General features: G+C 34.6%; 1 protein-coding gene across 1 annotated transcript in view; it reads right to left on the minus strand.

Moving 5' to 3' along the window:
• The window catches only part of CCDC150 (coiled-coil domain containing 150), a 58,724-nt gene that overhangs the window by 12,899 nt on the left and 30,130 nt on the right, over positions 1–15,695 (minus strand). The window contains 3 exon segments of the mRNA XM_032480135.1: positions 4,815–4,922; positions 9,814–9,897; positions 15,476–15,589. Coding sequence (XP_032336026.1) covers positions 4,815–4,922; positions 9,814–9,897; positions 15,476–15,589 — 306 coding nt within the window.

A 15,695-nucleotide genomic window follows, 5' to 3' on the forward strand; every position in this document is an offset into this window, starting at 1 on the left:
GTATATTGAAAGTGTACAATTTTGATATACAAACTCTTGAAACCATAGTCAAAATAAACATTTCCATCATCCCAAAATTCCCTCATGCTCCTTTGTAATCTCCCTTTCCGTTTCTACACATCCTAGCCAATGCAACCACTGATCTGTTTTCTGTCGAAATAAATGTTTAATTTTCTACAATTTTATATAAAGTAAATCATATTTTATGTACTCATTTTTGAATGGTTTCTTTCATGCAGCACAATTATTTTGAAATTCAATCTTCTGCATCTATCAACAATTCAGTCCTTTCTGTTGCTGAACAGTATTCTATTATACAGTTACCTGATGGATTCCTGAGTTGTTCCAGTTTTAAGCTATTAGAGATAGAGCTGCTCTGAACAGTTGTGTACAAATCTTTGTGTAGACATATGCTTCCATTCATCTTTGGTAAGTACTTAGGAGTGGAATGGCTGGGTTATACAGTAGGAGCATTCTTCACTTCTTTTAATTGAAGTATAGTCAGTTTACAATGTGTCAATTTCTGGTGTACAGCCTAATGTTTCAGTCATACATATACATACATATATTCCTTTTCATATTCTTTTTCATTATAGGTTACCACAAGACATTGAATATAGTTCCCTGTGCTATACAGAACAAACATGTTGTTTATCTATTTTATATATAGAAGTTAGTATCTACAAATCTCGAACTCCCAGTTTACCCCTTCCCACCCTCTTCTCCCCCTGGTTACCGTAAGTTTGTTTTCTATATCTGTGATTCTGTTTGTTTTGTAAATAAGTTCATTTCTGTCTTTTTTTTTTTTAGATTCCACATATGAGTGATATATGGTATTTTTCTTTCTCTTTCTGGCTTAGAATGACAATCTCCAGGTCCATCTATGTTGTTGCAAATGGCATTATTTTATTCTTTTTATTACAGCTTAATATTCCATTGTACAAATATACCACAACTTCTTTATCCAGTCATCTGTCGATGGACATTTAGGTTGTTTCCAGGTCTTGGCTATTGTATATAGTGCTGCTATGAACATTGGGTGCATGTATCTTTTTGAATTAGAGTTCCCTCTGGACATTTGAGCGGGATTGCTGGATCACATGGTAAGTCTATTTTTAGTGTTTTGAGGACTCTCCATACTGTTTTCCATAATGGCTGCACCAAACTGCATTCCCACCAGTAGTGTAAGAGGGCTCCCTTTCTCCACACCCTCTCCAGCATTTATCATTTGTGGATAATTTATCATTTTTAATGATGGCCATGCTGACTGATGTGAGGTGATACCTCATTGTAGTTCTGATTTGCACTTCTCTGATAATTAGTGATATTGAACATTTTTTCATGTGTCTATTGGCCACCTGTACATCTTCATTGGAGAATTGCTTGTTTAGGTTTTCTGCCCATTTTGGGATTAGGTTGTTTGTTGCATGTTTCACTTTTAAAGAAACTACTAAACGATCTTGCAAAGTGGTTGTATAATTTTACATTCCTTTCCACAGTGCAGGACAGTTCCAGTTGCTCCACATCCTCACTAACATTTGGTATGATCAATTTTTCACCTTGAAACATTCTAATAGTGTGTGGTAGTATCTCCTTGTGGTTTTAATTTGCATTAAACCTACTGATGGATGTTTAACATCTTTTCAAGTGTTTACTTATCATCTGTATATCTTTTTTGGTGAAATATCTGTTCAAACACTTTGCCTATTTTTTTTATTAGATTGTTTCCTTCTTAGTAAGTTTTGAGACTTTTTAATAAATTCTGGAGACAAGGCTTTTATCAGATATTTGATTTGCAATTTTTATCTCCAGCTTGTAACTTATCTCATTTTCTTAACAATGTCTTTGAAGAGCATAACCTGTCAATTTCTCATTTTTTTCCCTTTATGGACCATGCTTTTGATGTCAAATCTAAGAAATCTTTTGTAATCCAAGATCACAAAGATTTATTCCTATGTTTTCTTCTAGAAATTTTACAGGTTTAGGTTTTACATTTAGGGCTCTGATCCATTTTGAGTTAATTTTTATATATGGTGAGGAGTATGGACCAAAGGTATTTTGTTTGTTTTGTTTTTGCATGTGGATATCCAAATGCTTTAGCACCATTTGTTGAAAAGATCATCCTTTCTCTACTTTTGCTGAAAATAAAATGTTCACAAAACTATTCTTAATAGGTAGCACATTCACATTATTCTTAAGGTACAAAAGTCTTAAGTGAAAAATCTCCCAGCCACTCAGTTTCCTTCCTCAAAAATGTTGTCAATTCGTTATGATTCAGTTTAAGAGATATTCTATGCATTACAAGTGAAGACATATGTATATAGTCTTCATCCTCCCACCCCCTTTGCACATAAATAGTAAAATACTACATATACTTTTCTGAACCTTGATTGTTTTAACCTAATAATACATATGTATATTATTTATTTATTTTATATATATATAAATATATAAAAAAAGCCATTTATATATATATAAACTCTTCAAACAGTATTCCAAACCATGGATACACCATGATTTATTTAGGTAGTCTCTTACTGATGAATTTTTGTTGTTTCTAGTCTTTTGCCATTAACAAACGATACTTCAGAAAGTAACCTTGTAAACATTTCTTATATACAAGTTAGTACATCTGTAGGAAAAAGTCCTAGAAGACAACTGTGGGGGTAAAGTGATAAATATTGCCAGATTGCACTCTACAGGAAGATGTACCATTTTACACTCCCAACAGCAACAAAGAATGCCTTTTCCCCACATCTTCCTCAACATTTCCTTATAACTTTTAAGCTGTAACATTTAAAAAACTTTTTCTGTAAGGATAAAAGAATAGTACAAAGGATGCCAATTTACAGGTTTTTGAGAACCTACTGGATTTTATTCTAGAGAAGTACATTAGAAAGAACACAGTTTTTAAAATTTTATCAGTTTTTATAAGATATATATAAATATGAAGAAGCAACTAGCAAAAGTGCTTACAGAAAGGACTTAAATAGTAGTCAACTCCAGAAGACAAGCTATATTACTTTCTATTTTTAAATATCAAACAAAGATGAATACTCTAGTAAGTTTTCTTTGGAAAACACTTTCCAGTGTTCAAGTTCTTAGAGCTTCTTTCTATTTATGTATTTCTATTTTAAAATTAGACTTTACCCAAACATTTTACGATAAATGTTAAGATTACTAAAATTGACTTTTAAGAAATGAAAGTTAGATTTAAAAAAATCTCAGCAGTTACTGTTAAGTGAAATCTGTTATTTCTGTGGCCAAAATAAAAATTAAGTTTGCAATAGCCAGAATGATGGTTTTAATCTACATTAGGTTCTCCTATTTGTGAAGAACCTAATTTTCTTGTTGTCACACCTCCAAACATTATCTTTCTGGATTGTTATTACTTTTCTTCATTGTTGTAAAAATTGGAAAAATCCTTAAGATCTAATTTGTCATCTTCACTTACCGAATCCCGTTTAAGAAAATTTGATGACTCATCACTTAATAAGGGTCTTGAGGCAAGAATGTCTATTTTACCTTCCAGTTTTCCCTCCATGGTTTTAATGGCATTCAAGAGAGTCCTTAGAGAGATCCTAGAGTCTCCAATCTCCTGAGAAGATCTCACAGAAGTCAGGTTAGGTGCAAAGGTCACACGGCGCACAGGGTTTGGAGAAACACTGGGCAAACCAACTGAAGTTCGTTCCCTTACATTGTTTACATGGGGCCTATAGCTTTCAAGGAATTTCGAAGGTACAGGCCTCTCTGGAGATTTCCTTCTTCTTGGAGGCATCATCAATTAAAAAGAAATGAAATCACCTAAACCTAGAGTTACTTTTCAATGAGTGCCCCTTTTACTACAAGAAACAACACAGTGTTCTGAATGAAGCTGTGATGGAAAAATACTTAAAAATGTGTTCCTTTGCCTTCAGAATGAAGAAAATACCAGTGTAAAGTATGTCCTAGTGAAGAAACAAAGCACATCTAATGAGGCACCCTTTACCAGTAGAGTCAGATGGTTAGAACCCTAGCAGTATTCTATTTGAAGACACATTCTAGTTCCTTGGTTACCAGGCATACACATACATAAATGTTATAGACACGGAAGTTACACATGCTTATACTGGGTGTTAAAAATAAAAAATAAATAACAGTAAATTTGTAAATCATTGGAATCACGTTCTTTTAGAAGCATTCCTGGATTATTTTCTTCACTAAATATTTTATATATCTTGTTTGTCTTTTTCTATTCATCTGTTAAAATGTTATGTGATCTACAAAAGATTTTCAGTCTCGATAGCCACCATGCTGACAAGTAAGCCGTTTGTCAAGTGCGCTTGACTGCTGCAGGTGTTTCTTGTTGGCACTGAGTTATGCATTTGCCTATAATTCAAAAACCAAAGATACTTGTTCTTCACATTGGCCAAGAGTTTTAAGGCTCAAAATGAAAAACCACATTCTCAATGAAAGCAATTCTTGACACTTCCGTCATAATGATGCTCCCTATGGATGCTCATACACAATCTATGCTTGTTTCTGAAAGGCATCACCTTCTACTCAGAATAAAGTTTACTGAGTACATTCCTAATCTGCCAGTTATAGCATAAGCAGGTTGAAGGTCCCAATCCTGCTTTAGGCATCTTTAGGAATTCCTCGCTGGCTGAGTGGCAACTTGCACATAGTAGATGTTTAAAAAATGTTTGTTAACTTAAGTGAGAGAATATTCATCTTTCTGCGCTAGTATGGTAAGGTGGAGAGAAAGGCAGAGATTTCTTAGAAGGTAATTAAAACAATGTAAGAGCAATCTGTTTTGTAGCTCTTAAACACACCTGAGCATATTTGCCCTCTAGTGCCTTATTCAACTTGCGTAGATGGTCATTCTGTGAACTGGTTTCAGTAAAAGAATGTAGTTGTTCTTCAAGCTGCTTAACTTTTATCTAGAAGACAGAAGAATAAAAGAATCCTCATTAATGAAATATATATATTTATATAAACATGTTATGAGTTTTGCAGAAAAATCACAGAAAATCCTTAAAACTTGTAAAAAGCAATCCTAAGTTTTTCTAATGTTGCAAAGAAAGCTATTTCAACTAAAATAGTTATTTTAACAACTAAAAGTAGGCTATGGCCATTTACATGTACTGAGGTAACTCATTTGGCTTCTATTGTTCCTGGAAACTCCAAATTAACATGACTTGTGAATATAAGAATGAGACTTTGTGGGTAATATACTTCACTTTTATAGGAATTGTGGTATCTAGCATTCAAAAGCCTTTTTGAATATGGATAGTTGTCAATGTGTAAGAAGAAGACATAGAGTCTTGTGTTTTACCAACAGAGAATTACAAAAGTTGAATTAACAGAAAATGCTGAAGTATATTTGAAAACTAACTCATAAAGATGACTATTCGCATCTTTTGCTTTAAAGCAAAGGATCATTTGGGAGAATAAAATCATTAATATTTACTCACAAATCTCCAAATTGTATGTTTTTGGACATGGTTTTCCTCTTATTTCCAACTCTCTCATTACAAATCAACAACTAACATTACTGAACCTATTCCTGAATCAGGAAAAATATCATCCAAAATTTTTTATTTAAATTAACTTTTCCCTCTGTCAGTATCTTTTCTTGTTTCCCTCTGTGTGTGTGTGTGGGGGGGGGGAACTATTTTTTTCTTTTTTAATGATTCACTTCCAAGTAAATGGCAGACATCATATGTTTCCTCAGCATGAGGAGTTTAAAAAATTCCCGAGGTGAGTCTACTATGTAGCTAAGGCTGAGAACCACTAATTTAGATGTCAGTGTTTCCACTGAAGTTGGTTTAAGGCAGGTCTAGCTGTATGAGCAGCAAGCTTCCTGCTCTGTGGATATTAACAGGGACAAAGCCCATAGGAAGTGAAAGAATATTATCATCTCATTAACTCAAGTCTATTCTATTGCCTCGAGTCCCAATTTCCATGGTTATTTCTTTTTAGGAATGTTATAAAAATTCAGCAAAAGAGGGAATATATGCAATGGAGATTAAGATGGCAGAGCAAGAGGATGCAGAGCTCATCTAGCCTACAAACAAGTCATAAATACATCAACATACGGAGCAGCTCTCACTCAAACAAACTGGAGACTGGCAAAAAGAGTTCTGTGACCAAGGCTGTGAAGAAAGATACACATCGATTTTGGTAGGAAGGGAGAAGTGATCAGGCTGGGACCACCACCACTAGCAGGCGCACAGAGAAGGAGGGGATATCATAGGTTTGGAGATCCTCCCTGGGGACTGAAGGGCATAAGCCACATATTGGAACTCCCAACCCTGGGAATTGACACTGGGAAGACGAGTCCCATTAGATGTGTTGAAAACCAGTGGGATTTACCAGAGAGCTGTAAGAAACAGACTATATATACACTCCTGAAGGGTGGGGGGGCACGCGCACACACACAAGCTTGCTTACTCCCAGGAACAAGGCAGAGGAAAGACTGAAAACTGCTTGATGCTCCTTCCAGTTTCCTATGACCAACCCAGTAAGTGCCCTGGCCCTCACTGGATGCCAGCTCCAGGAACCCCCCTTGCTCTTGTGCAGCTCCCCACTATGGTAAAGGCTGCCACTGCCAGGGAGAATGAGTACCTGGGGGAGACAGAGCCGGCCTGGACTCAGCCCAAACAAGATGAACCCAAAGAGACCCACAATAAGACATATAATTAAAATGGCAAAAGTTAAAGATGAAAAAAGAATTTTACAGGCAGCAAGAGAAAGATAAACTCTAGAAACATAATCTTCCAAAACTGAATCTGGAAGAAACAGATAATCTGGACAGACTAATCACTAGTAGTGAAACGGAATTAGTAATGAAAAAACTCCCAGCCATCAACAGTCCAGGACCTGACAGCTTCACAGGGAAATTTTATCAAACATACAAAGAGCTGATATCTATTCTTAAACTATTCCAAAAGATTAAAAAGGATGGAACACTCCCAATTTATTTTATGAGGACACCATTACCTTGATACAAAGACAAAGATACCACACACACACACACACACACACACAAAAAGAATAAATTACAGGCCAATATCTCTGGTGAATATAGGCACAAATATCCTCAACAAAATATCAGCAAACCAAATTCAACAATATATAAAAAGGATCATATACTACGATCAAGTGGGATTTCTAGGGATGAATGGTTGAATACCCACAAATCAATCAATGTGATACACCACATTAACAAAAGGATCAAAATCACATGATCATCTCAATAGATGCAGAAAAAGCATTTAACAAAATTCAACATCCATTCATGATAAAAACTCCAAATAAAGATGGAACAGAAGGGACATATCACAATATAATAAAAGCCATTATGACAAAGACACATCTAATATCATACTCAATGGTGAAAGCTGAAAGCTTCTCCTCTAAGAGCAGGAACAAGACAAGGATATACACTCTGGCCACTTTTATTCAACATAGTTTTGGCAGTCCTAGCCACAGTAATCAGACAAGGAAAAGAAATAAAAGGCATCCAAATTGGAAGGAAAGAAGTAAAACTGTTACTATTTGCAGATGATATGATACTTTACATAGAAAATCCTAAGTCTCCACCAAAAAAAAAAAAAAAAAAAAAAGAATAAATGAATTCAGTAAAGCTGCAAGATACAAGATTAATATACACAAATCTGTTGCTTTTCCATACACTATAATGAACTATCGGAAAGAGAAAGCAAGAAATCAATTCCATTTAAAATTGCACCAAAAAGAATAAAATACCTAGGCATGAACTTATCCAAGGGGATGAAAGACCTATACTCTGAAAACTATAAAACATGATGAAGAAAAGTGAAGATGATACAAAGAAATGGAAAGATATCCCATGCTCATGGACTGGAAGAATTAATACTGTTAAATGTCCATGCTACCAAAACAAGTTACAGATTTAATGCAATGACATTTTTCACAGAACTAGAATAATCATAAAATGTATATGGAACCACAAAAGACACTAAACAGCCAACAGAAATTGTTGTCTTTCAAAGAAACACACACAAAGCTGGAGGTATCATGCTCCCTGATTCCAGAGCATACTACAAAGCTACAGTAATCCAAACAGTATGATACTGGCATAAAAAGAAACACATAGATCAATGGAACAGAATAGAGAGTTCACAAATAAACCCATGCATATATAGTCAATTATTTTACAACAAAGGAACAAGAATATACAATGGGAAAAAGATTTTCTCTTCAATAAACGGTGTTGGGGAAACTTGACAGCCACTTGCAAAAGAAAGAAACTAGACCATTATCTTAGAGCATTTACAAAAATTAACTCAAAATAGGTTACAGACTTGAATGTTAAAACCTGAAACCATAAAATTCCTAGAAGAAAACAGACAAAACCCTCTTTGACATATATTGTAGCAATATTTCTTTGGATCTGTCTCCTAAGGCAAAGGAAACAAAATAAAAAATAAACAAATGGAATCTAAGCTTTTGCACAGGAAAGCAAACTACTGACAAAAGGAAAAGACTGAATGGGAGAAAATGTTTGCAAATGATAAAACTGATAAGGGGTTAATACCCAAACTATTAACAGTTAACACAACTCTGTATCAAAAAAACCCCAATTAAAATATGGGGAAGAAAACACACAGAAGGCCAAAAAGCACAGGAAAAGATGTTCAACATTGCTTATCATCAGGGAAATGCAAGTCAAAACCACAATGAGACATGATCTCACAGCTGTCAAAATCGCTATTATAAAAAAGAGCACAAATAACAAGTATTAGCAAGAATGGAGAGAAAAGGGAGCTCTAGTGCACTGGTGGTGCAAACGTAAATTAGTGCAGCCACTATGGAAAACAGTATGGAGGTTCCTCAAAAAACTAAAAACAGAACTACTATATGATCCAGCAATTTCACCCCTAAGTATACATCTGAAGAAAATGAAAATAGTAATTCAAAAAGATACAAGCACCCCAAAGTTCACAGCAGCATTATTTACAATAGCCAAGATACAGAAGCAACCTTAGTGTCATCAATAGATGAATGGATAAAGATGTAGTATACACATATACATACATCCATACACACACACACTCTCTCAAATATTACTTAGCCGTAAGATGAAATTTAGCAACAACATGGATGAACCTGGAGGGAATTATGCTTAGTGAAATAAGTCAGACAAAGACAAATACTGTATGTTATCACTTATGTGGAATCTAAAGAGTGAAACAAAGGAATGAAAATAACAAAACAGAGACAGACCCACAGCTATAGAGAACAAACTAGTGGTTATCAGTAGGGGAAGGGGAGGGGCAAGATAGGAGCAGGGGATTAAGAGATAGAAACTACTATGTATAAAATAAATAAGCTACATGGATCTATTGTTCAGCACAGAGAACATAGCCAATATTTTACAATAACTTTAAATGGAGTGTAATCTATAAAACTATTGAATTACTCTGTTGTACACCTGAAACAAATATAGTATTGTAAATCAACTATACTTCAATAAAAAGAGACAGAACATGGGCTCTCTACATTGGCAGCAAATCACCATGCATAAAATAATTTTAATAAAGCTTGACTGTGTCACAGAATGAGTCTGACTTCACAATTCTAGGTTTCAGCATCATGTTACAGGCATGCAAGCAGAAGTCACCTGGATTTGAATGAGGGAACAAACCTAGGGGGGGTCTAAAGACTTGTCCAAAGTTACAGAATTAGTAAATGACAGAGCTAGGTCCTCTCAAAATCCAGTGATATTTAGCTTGACAACTGACATTAAAAATTAGACAACAAAAATCAGAAAATGAAATCTCATACCTGGAGTTTTCCTTTTTCATAGGCCAGTTTATTTTTACTCTCAGTAATTTTTCCCAAGACATTTTCCACCTGCTGTTGGGCAAGCTGATAAAGCAAACACAGGTATCATATCTTTAGGCAGAGAATGAATAATCATTTTCCTTTTTAAACAAGTATTTATACTCTTACTATTTCTACAGTAATGAATTGAGGATTCATATTTATTTGCTACTTCTACCTCTTAGCCTTTCTTTAGGTAGCTGATCGTAGTGCTAATACACAACACGCTAAGGGGAGTCTGAGTGCCTCAAGAGTACCAGAGCTGGTTGTTCTTTATTAGTCCTGTTTTTGTTACATCATTTATTTCTTTGTAGGTGCAATCTAACCCAGGCGTGGGGTGGTTTCATCAGTGGTTGCGAACATAGTGTTTGAGGATTGTATAGAGTCGGCCCTCTATATCCACGGCTTCTGCATCCATGGGTTCAACCAACCATGGAATGAAAATGTTCAGGAAAAAAATAATTTCCCGTAAGTTTCAAAAGGCAAAACTTGAATTTTCCACTGGCAATTGGCAACTATTTACATAGAATTTACATTGTGTTAGGTATTGTAAGTAATCTAAAGATGATTTAAAGTATATGGGAGGATGTGCAAAGGTTATGTGCAAATACTACACTTTTATTTAAGGAACTTGAGTATTCGTGTATTTTGGTATCTATGGGGTCCTGAAGGAATCCCCCATGGATACTGAGGGATGATTGTAGTTCTTTTAGAAAATAGGAGCTGCAAATGATCACACTACTTTGATAATAGGAGACACTTCAGTTACCATAGTAAAAGGCAGTTAAAAAAAAAACAAAACCAAGAAACTTTTGTTGGAAACACCAACACTGTTTGATCAAGTACTCGAAACAGTGTTATCTGGGATAAACATTACTGAGGTCTCTGTATGTCATGAAATTACATATTGAATCACTCAAACAGCCTTTAATAACGACAGTTATTTTTTTCCATATACCTTTTTCCTCAGACTTTGTCAGAAGAAATAAGTATAAAATAGTCCTCTCTTGATTAAATTCTGGGCCTTACTGGTACTTTAGGAACACTACTAGTGATTGGAAATGGAAATTTTCATCTTCCATAATCAATTTCAGTGTTATATCTTAACAGGAAATACTGATATTTGCCATATGTCAAAATCATCATAAATCCACTGTTGGGATAATACACAAGCAAATGTGACTGAGAACACAAATTCTTAATCACACAGGCCAACTAGCTGTGCAATGGATCATTTGCAGTAAATTGAGTTCAAAGTCTTATTAATGTTGGCAAATATCCTACATTGACATAATCACTATTTCTGGTTTAATTTGCTTAATCTGTGAATAATAGAACAAGGGCCCTTTTCAACATTTAAAGCTAAAGAATTTAGACTTTTGTTTTATGTTCAACTTTAGCCAAGTTTGTAAAGATGAAACCATACATGTAGGGATATTAGTTTACACAAGAGACGTTTTCTTCACTATCTCTGACATAGTTACAGCTACTCTTCAGTCATCACTTTGTAGTGCACTTTATTTCATTTAAAATACTGTGAATATTTTCCAAATAAAAGCAAAAACACATTCCAAACTAGATTTCTATATAATATGTAACTCATTTTTCCTTCTGTTCAAAATATTTTCATAATACCATACGTTCTGTAAGTGACCACACTAGTCTGGAGCCTTGCTTTCTCTTTCATAGTTGCCTTGGCTATTAAGCCACTTTGGACATTCTAGACTTGATAAAAACCTAGGGAAAAACTATAAAAAGTGATTAGTTCTCCCTGAAGTTACACACATTCAATATAAAATTTATACTCCGTATTAGGCATCAGTGGGTTATTAACTACTATGGCGATCTAGGTATTTGTCCTATTAGACCAATATTTATCCCATACCTATTAATATATACTCGTACATTCAGTTTTTTAAACTTTCACTTTCAATCACTGTGTGTTGCTCTAAGGCAAAGAAAGGATGATTTTATATATATATATATAAATATATAATATATATATTTAAAGCATTCAGAACAATAAAATATTGGTTTCAAAATAACCTAAGGGACATGTAGACTGCTATCAATAAATAGGAGGCTAGTAATAATATTATCATAACATGAGTCGTCAATTAGTTTTCTGTCTGTGGAAGATATACGGTCCACCTTTGCCAAGGTATTTTCCATTTTGGGAACTATGATGTAAAATCATCCCATGAATGCAACATTTGGGATTATGTTCTGATCAAGCCTTCAGCAGAAAATATATTATAAAGATGGCCAATAATGCTGCAGAAACAAAGCTACACTATACCTATAAAACCTTATTTAAAATTTAAAATTCAGTTCCAAGTCCTGTAAACTGAGATGCCCGATGTGTTGCAAAGTATAGATATAGCTTATAAAAAATCAAGAGCTAGACTTAACCTAAAATATGCTGGCTATTACAAATAAAAATAATCAAAAATAACTTTGCTTGTCTTCTTGGAATGTGGAAAGGCTTTTTTTTGTTCGTTTTGGAGTCACTTAGATGGTCTGAATCTCTTACAAAAGGTGTCCAGGAATTTTTAAAATAATGGCACTTTTTGTCTCAATAAAATTCCCTCTTTTAGGCAAAGGTATAAAGAATTCTACTAATCTTTCAAGTACACTTTTAAAATAAATTCCCCTTTTTTTGCCACTAAAGGGAACACTAATGCACTGATAAGTGAAAACTTTCTAAGCAAAATCAAAATGTGCTAATATTTGACACAGGATAACTTATTTAAATTTATGACAAACAAAAAGAAATTGTTCCAGTTGCTAAAGGAAAGTAGATATTAAGGCAGTAACTTAAATGACTGTTTTCAGATTATTTAAATAGGCCTTCTATTTAAGAAAATCAATGGAACACTAGAAATTAGAGAGAGACCACTTAATGAGCGAATATCTCAGATTCTGAGTTGTGCAATGCAGAACTCAGATTAACCTTTGTTTAAATAATCTTGGCAATATACTACAAAGATTATTAATACGCAGAGCAAAACAAACTGGAGAATCACCTGAGAAGCAGCATACAAAGAAATGCTAATGGTTAGAATACACAATTTAACTCAAACACAAAAATATCAGTCTTTGGAAAAGCAGGGAGCTAACACAGAATTACCTTAAGATACGAAAGGTTGACTGACAAGGATCAATAGTAAGCCACAAAATGACTTCTAAAATCATTTAAAAAATCTGGATAAGCTGTAAAAATTAGCAGAAGCTGTTAGAAGAATATATAAAACTAAAAGAGAATGGCATCTTGGTAAAGATATTTCATAATTTAAGCAGATTGTTAAGTAGGAACTTTATTCAAAATATTTAACAATCAGTATTACATGCACCCTGGCAAATGGAATCAACTCTGTCACTCCTACAAGTGTACACTGACTGGATGTCATCCTAGTTTTAAGAAATACTGCACTTAATTTATTGTGTAATTTCAAGTCATTAAAGCCCTAGTTGTGCATGGAACTAATTTTATTTCTGTCTGGTGCTACCATTTGAAAATGTATGTTTAAAATACAAAAGAGAAGTGGGAAGATAGATAGTTATTTAACTTGAATCGAGGAACAGTTATCTTTCTTTCCACATTTGGATTTTTTTCTCAGTGTGGCTCCCCAAATGACTGCCTGTGGTAATGGACTTAAATTACACCATCATTAAAGCCTGAAATGGCAAAAACAAACCTAAAATTGGAAAGTGTGAGGAAAAAAAGAAAGAATGATATTTATACATGGATACAGTATGCTGGTCGTATGATGGACACTTTACACACAATATGCTATTTAATTCTGCACTGCCTGGCAGTAGACAGGACCTTCCCTCTGTGTTCTACCCAATCAATGTTTCTTAAACAGATATTATGTATTTGGCATAATACATGCCAGGCAAGGGAGTATAAAGATGAGTAACTACTCTTCTAGCATTAGAAGAGAGTGAAGGCAGATGGGTAAACAGGTCAATTTCTAATTTATGTAGTAATTATTTTGATACAAGTATGAACAGTATGCTGTGGGAACCCCACAGTTAGGGGAGAGTCCCTTGGCACTGAAGGCCAGAGAGGTTAAGAATCCGACCAGGTCACACACAGTAAATGAAGCCAAGGACTAAAACCAGGTCTGAGTTTAAATCTGTGGTGTGGTATACACAATACACAGCTCATATGTATATCTCTAAAAATCATTAAGAAGTGTTACGAGAGGGTAATTTTTATTGAGAATTTCAAGTGTTAATTCTCAAAGAACAAAAATACACTGCCAGCACTGAACAGCAATAGGTTAAATGATATTGCTCAGATTAAAAAAAAAGTCCTGAAATCTCAACCTCTTTGCTCAAGACTCACAACCAAATGAAGCACTTCCAGGCAGGCTTGGTGAGAGAAGATACTACGCAGAGACACAGAACTGCAAACTGGAAGTGAGGTGTGGGTAATAACTGGAGACCTTAGTCAAGAGGTGTGGTGAGCAGACAAGAATCAACACTGACCAAATCACTTGCAAGATCTGTCAAAGTCACTAATAAAGTAGGGCCACAGGCCTGCTCACTGGCGGTGGGGGCATGAAAGAGTCACGCAGACTGAGACGAGGTCTTCCAGATAAGCCCAGTTGAGGCCTGGACAACAACAAAGGACACGGATGAATCTTTAATCCTGGGGGAGGGAGGGCTGGTTTGAGAGTACCAGAAATTGGAGCTAATGCACCTTGTTGCTCTGATACGAACTTATAGGTTCATCCTGGGACAGTTGGGATATAAAGAATTCAATAAATGTCAGCTATCTGCTACATGCTTTACATGTAATAACTTAATCTTAACAACCTCCTAATCATAGCATTATTATCCGTATTTTGACAGATTAAGAAACTGAGGCTCAGAGAGGTTAAGGATAATACTCAAAACTGAAACATAGGTAGTCTGGCTCTAAAGCCATGAAAATGTAAGAGGATTTAGATTTAGTGTCTGCAATTTTTCATAGTTGAAGTAATGAGCAGCTTAGGACAGAAATTGAAAGAATTTAGCTCAGATTAAGAAAGACTCACATCAGGGCCCTCTATGGAATTTTAAAAGATGATTTGCATGTGACAGAAGCCGTAACTAATTCTTTTTCAAATATTCAAAAGCACACAAAAAACTTATTAGCTGGTTAACAGACCAATCATGTCTTTAAATCCCCTTCACTTGGAGATGCTTTAAGAATTGTAGCATTTGTTTGTAATGCCTTGACCTTGTCAAATAGCTTTTAGAAATCAGACTTACTACTGATTTCCTAATGGAGGGAACTGTCAGAAAGGGGAAAAAATACAAGTTTCTTCTTCACAATTTATGAAGGAGAAAATACTCTAAAACATTAGAAATATTTGTGCTTTTCAGCATTATAGATCATCTGTGTAGGCAGATATTTAATAGCTGCCTTAAATTCTTATTTTCTTAAATCCTCTATTGTTTGAATACTGTTTGAATATGTAGCTCTCTGACATTTTTAGCCTGAGTTATTCAGGACTTGTGCTAATTATCAAAACATGAACAAATGAAGAAAACTTATCTCCTGACTTTTGATTTTTTTAAACTCACTAGTCATTAATTGACTCCTTCAGACTGACCTTTTTATACCCACCCAATGGTAATCAGAAGTTGCTTGCTGAAGTTCTAGGGAAGCCATCTGATCTGCCAGTTGCTTATTCTTTTCCTCTGCAGTATGCAGGCTGTGAGTTAATGCATTTATGTCTACCTTTGAAAAACAAATGGAGAAAAGAAATCCAAGAACCAAAAATATTATTTTGTTTTTAAAATAGTATCTTTAACTGTAAAATAGATGGTATCTTATGAACATGTTA

The sequence above is a fragment of the Camelus ferus genome, chromosome 5 (genome assembly GCF_009834535.1).
Source record: "Camelus ferus isolate YT-003-E chromosome 5, BCGSAC_Cfer_1.0, whole genome shotgun sequence".
Classification (NCBI taxonomy): Eukaryota; Metazoa; Chordata; class Mammalia; order Artiodactyla; family Camelidae; genus Camelus; species Camelus ferus.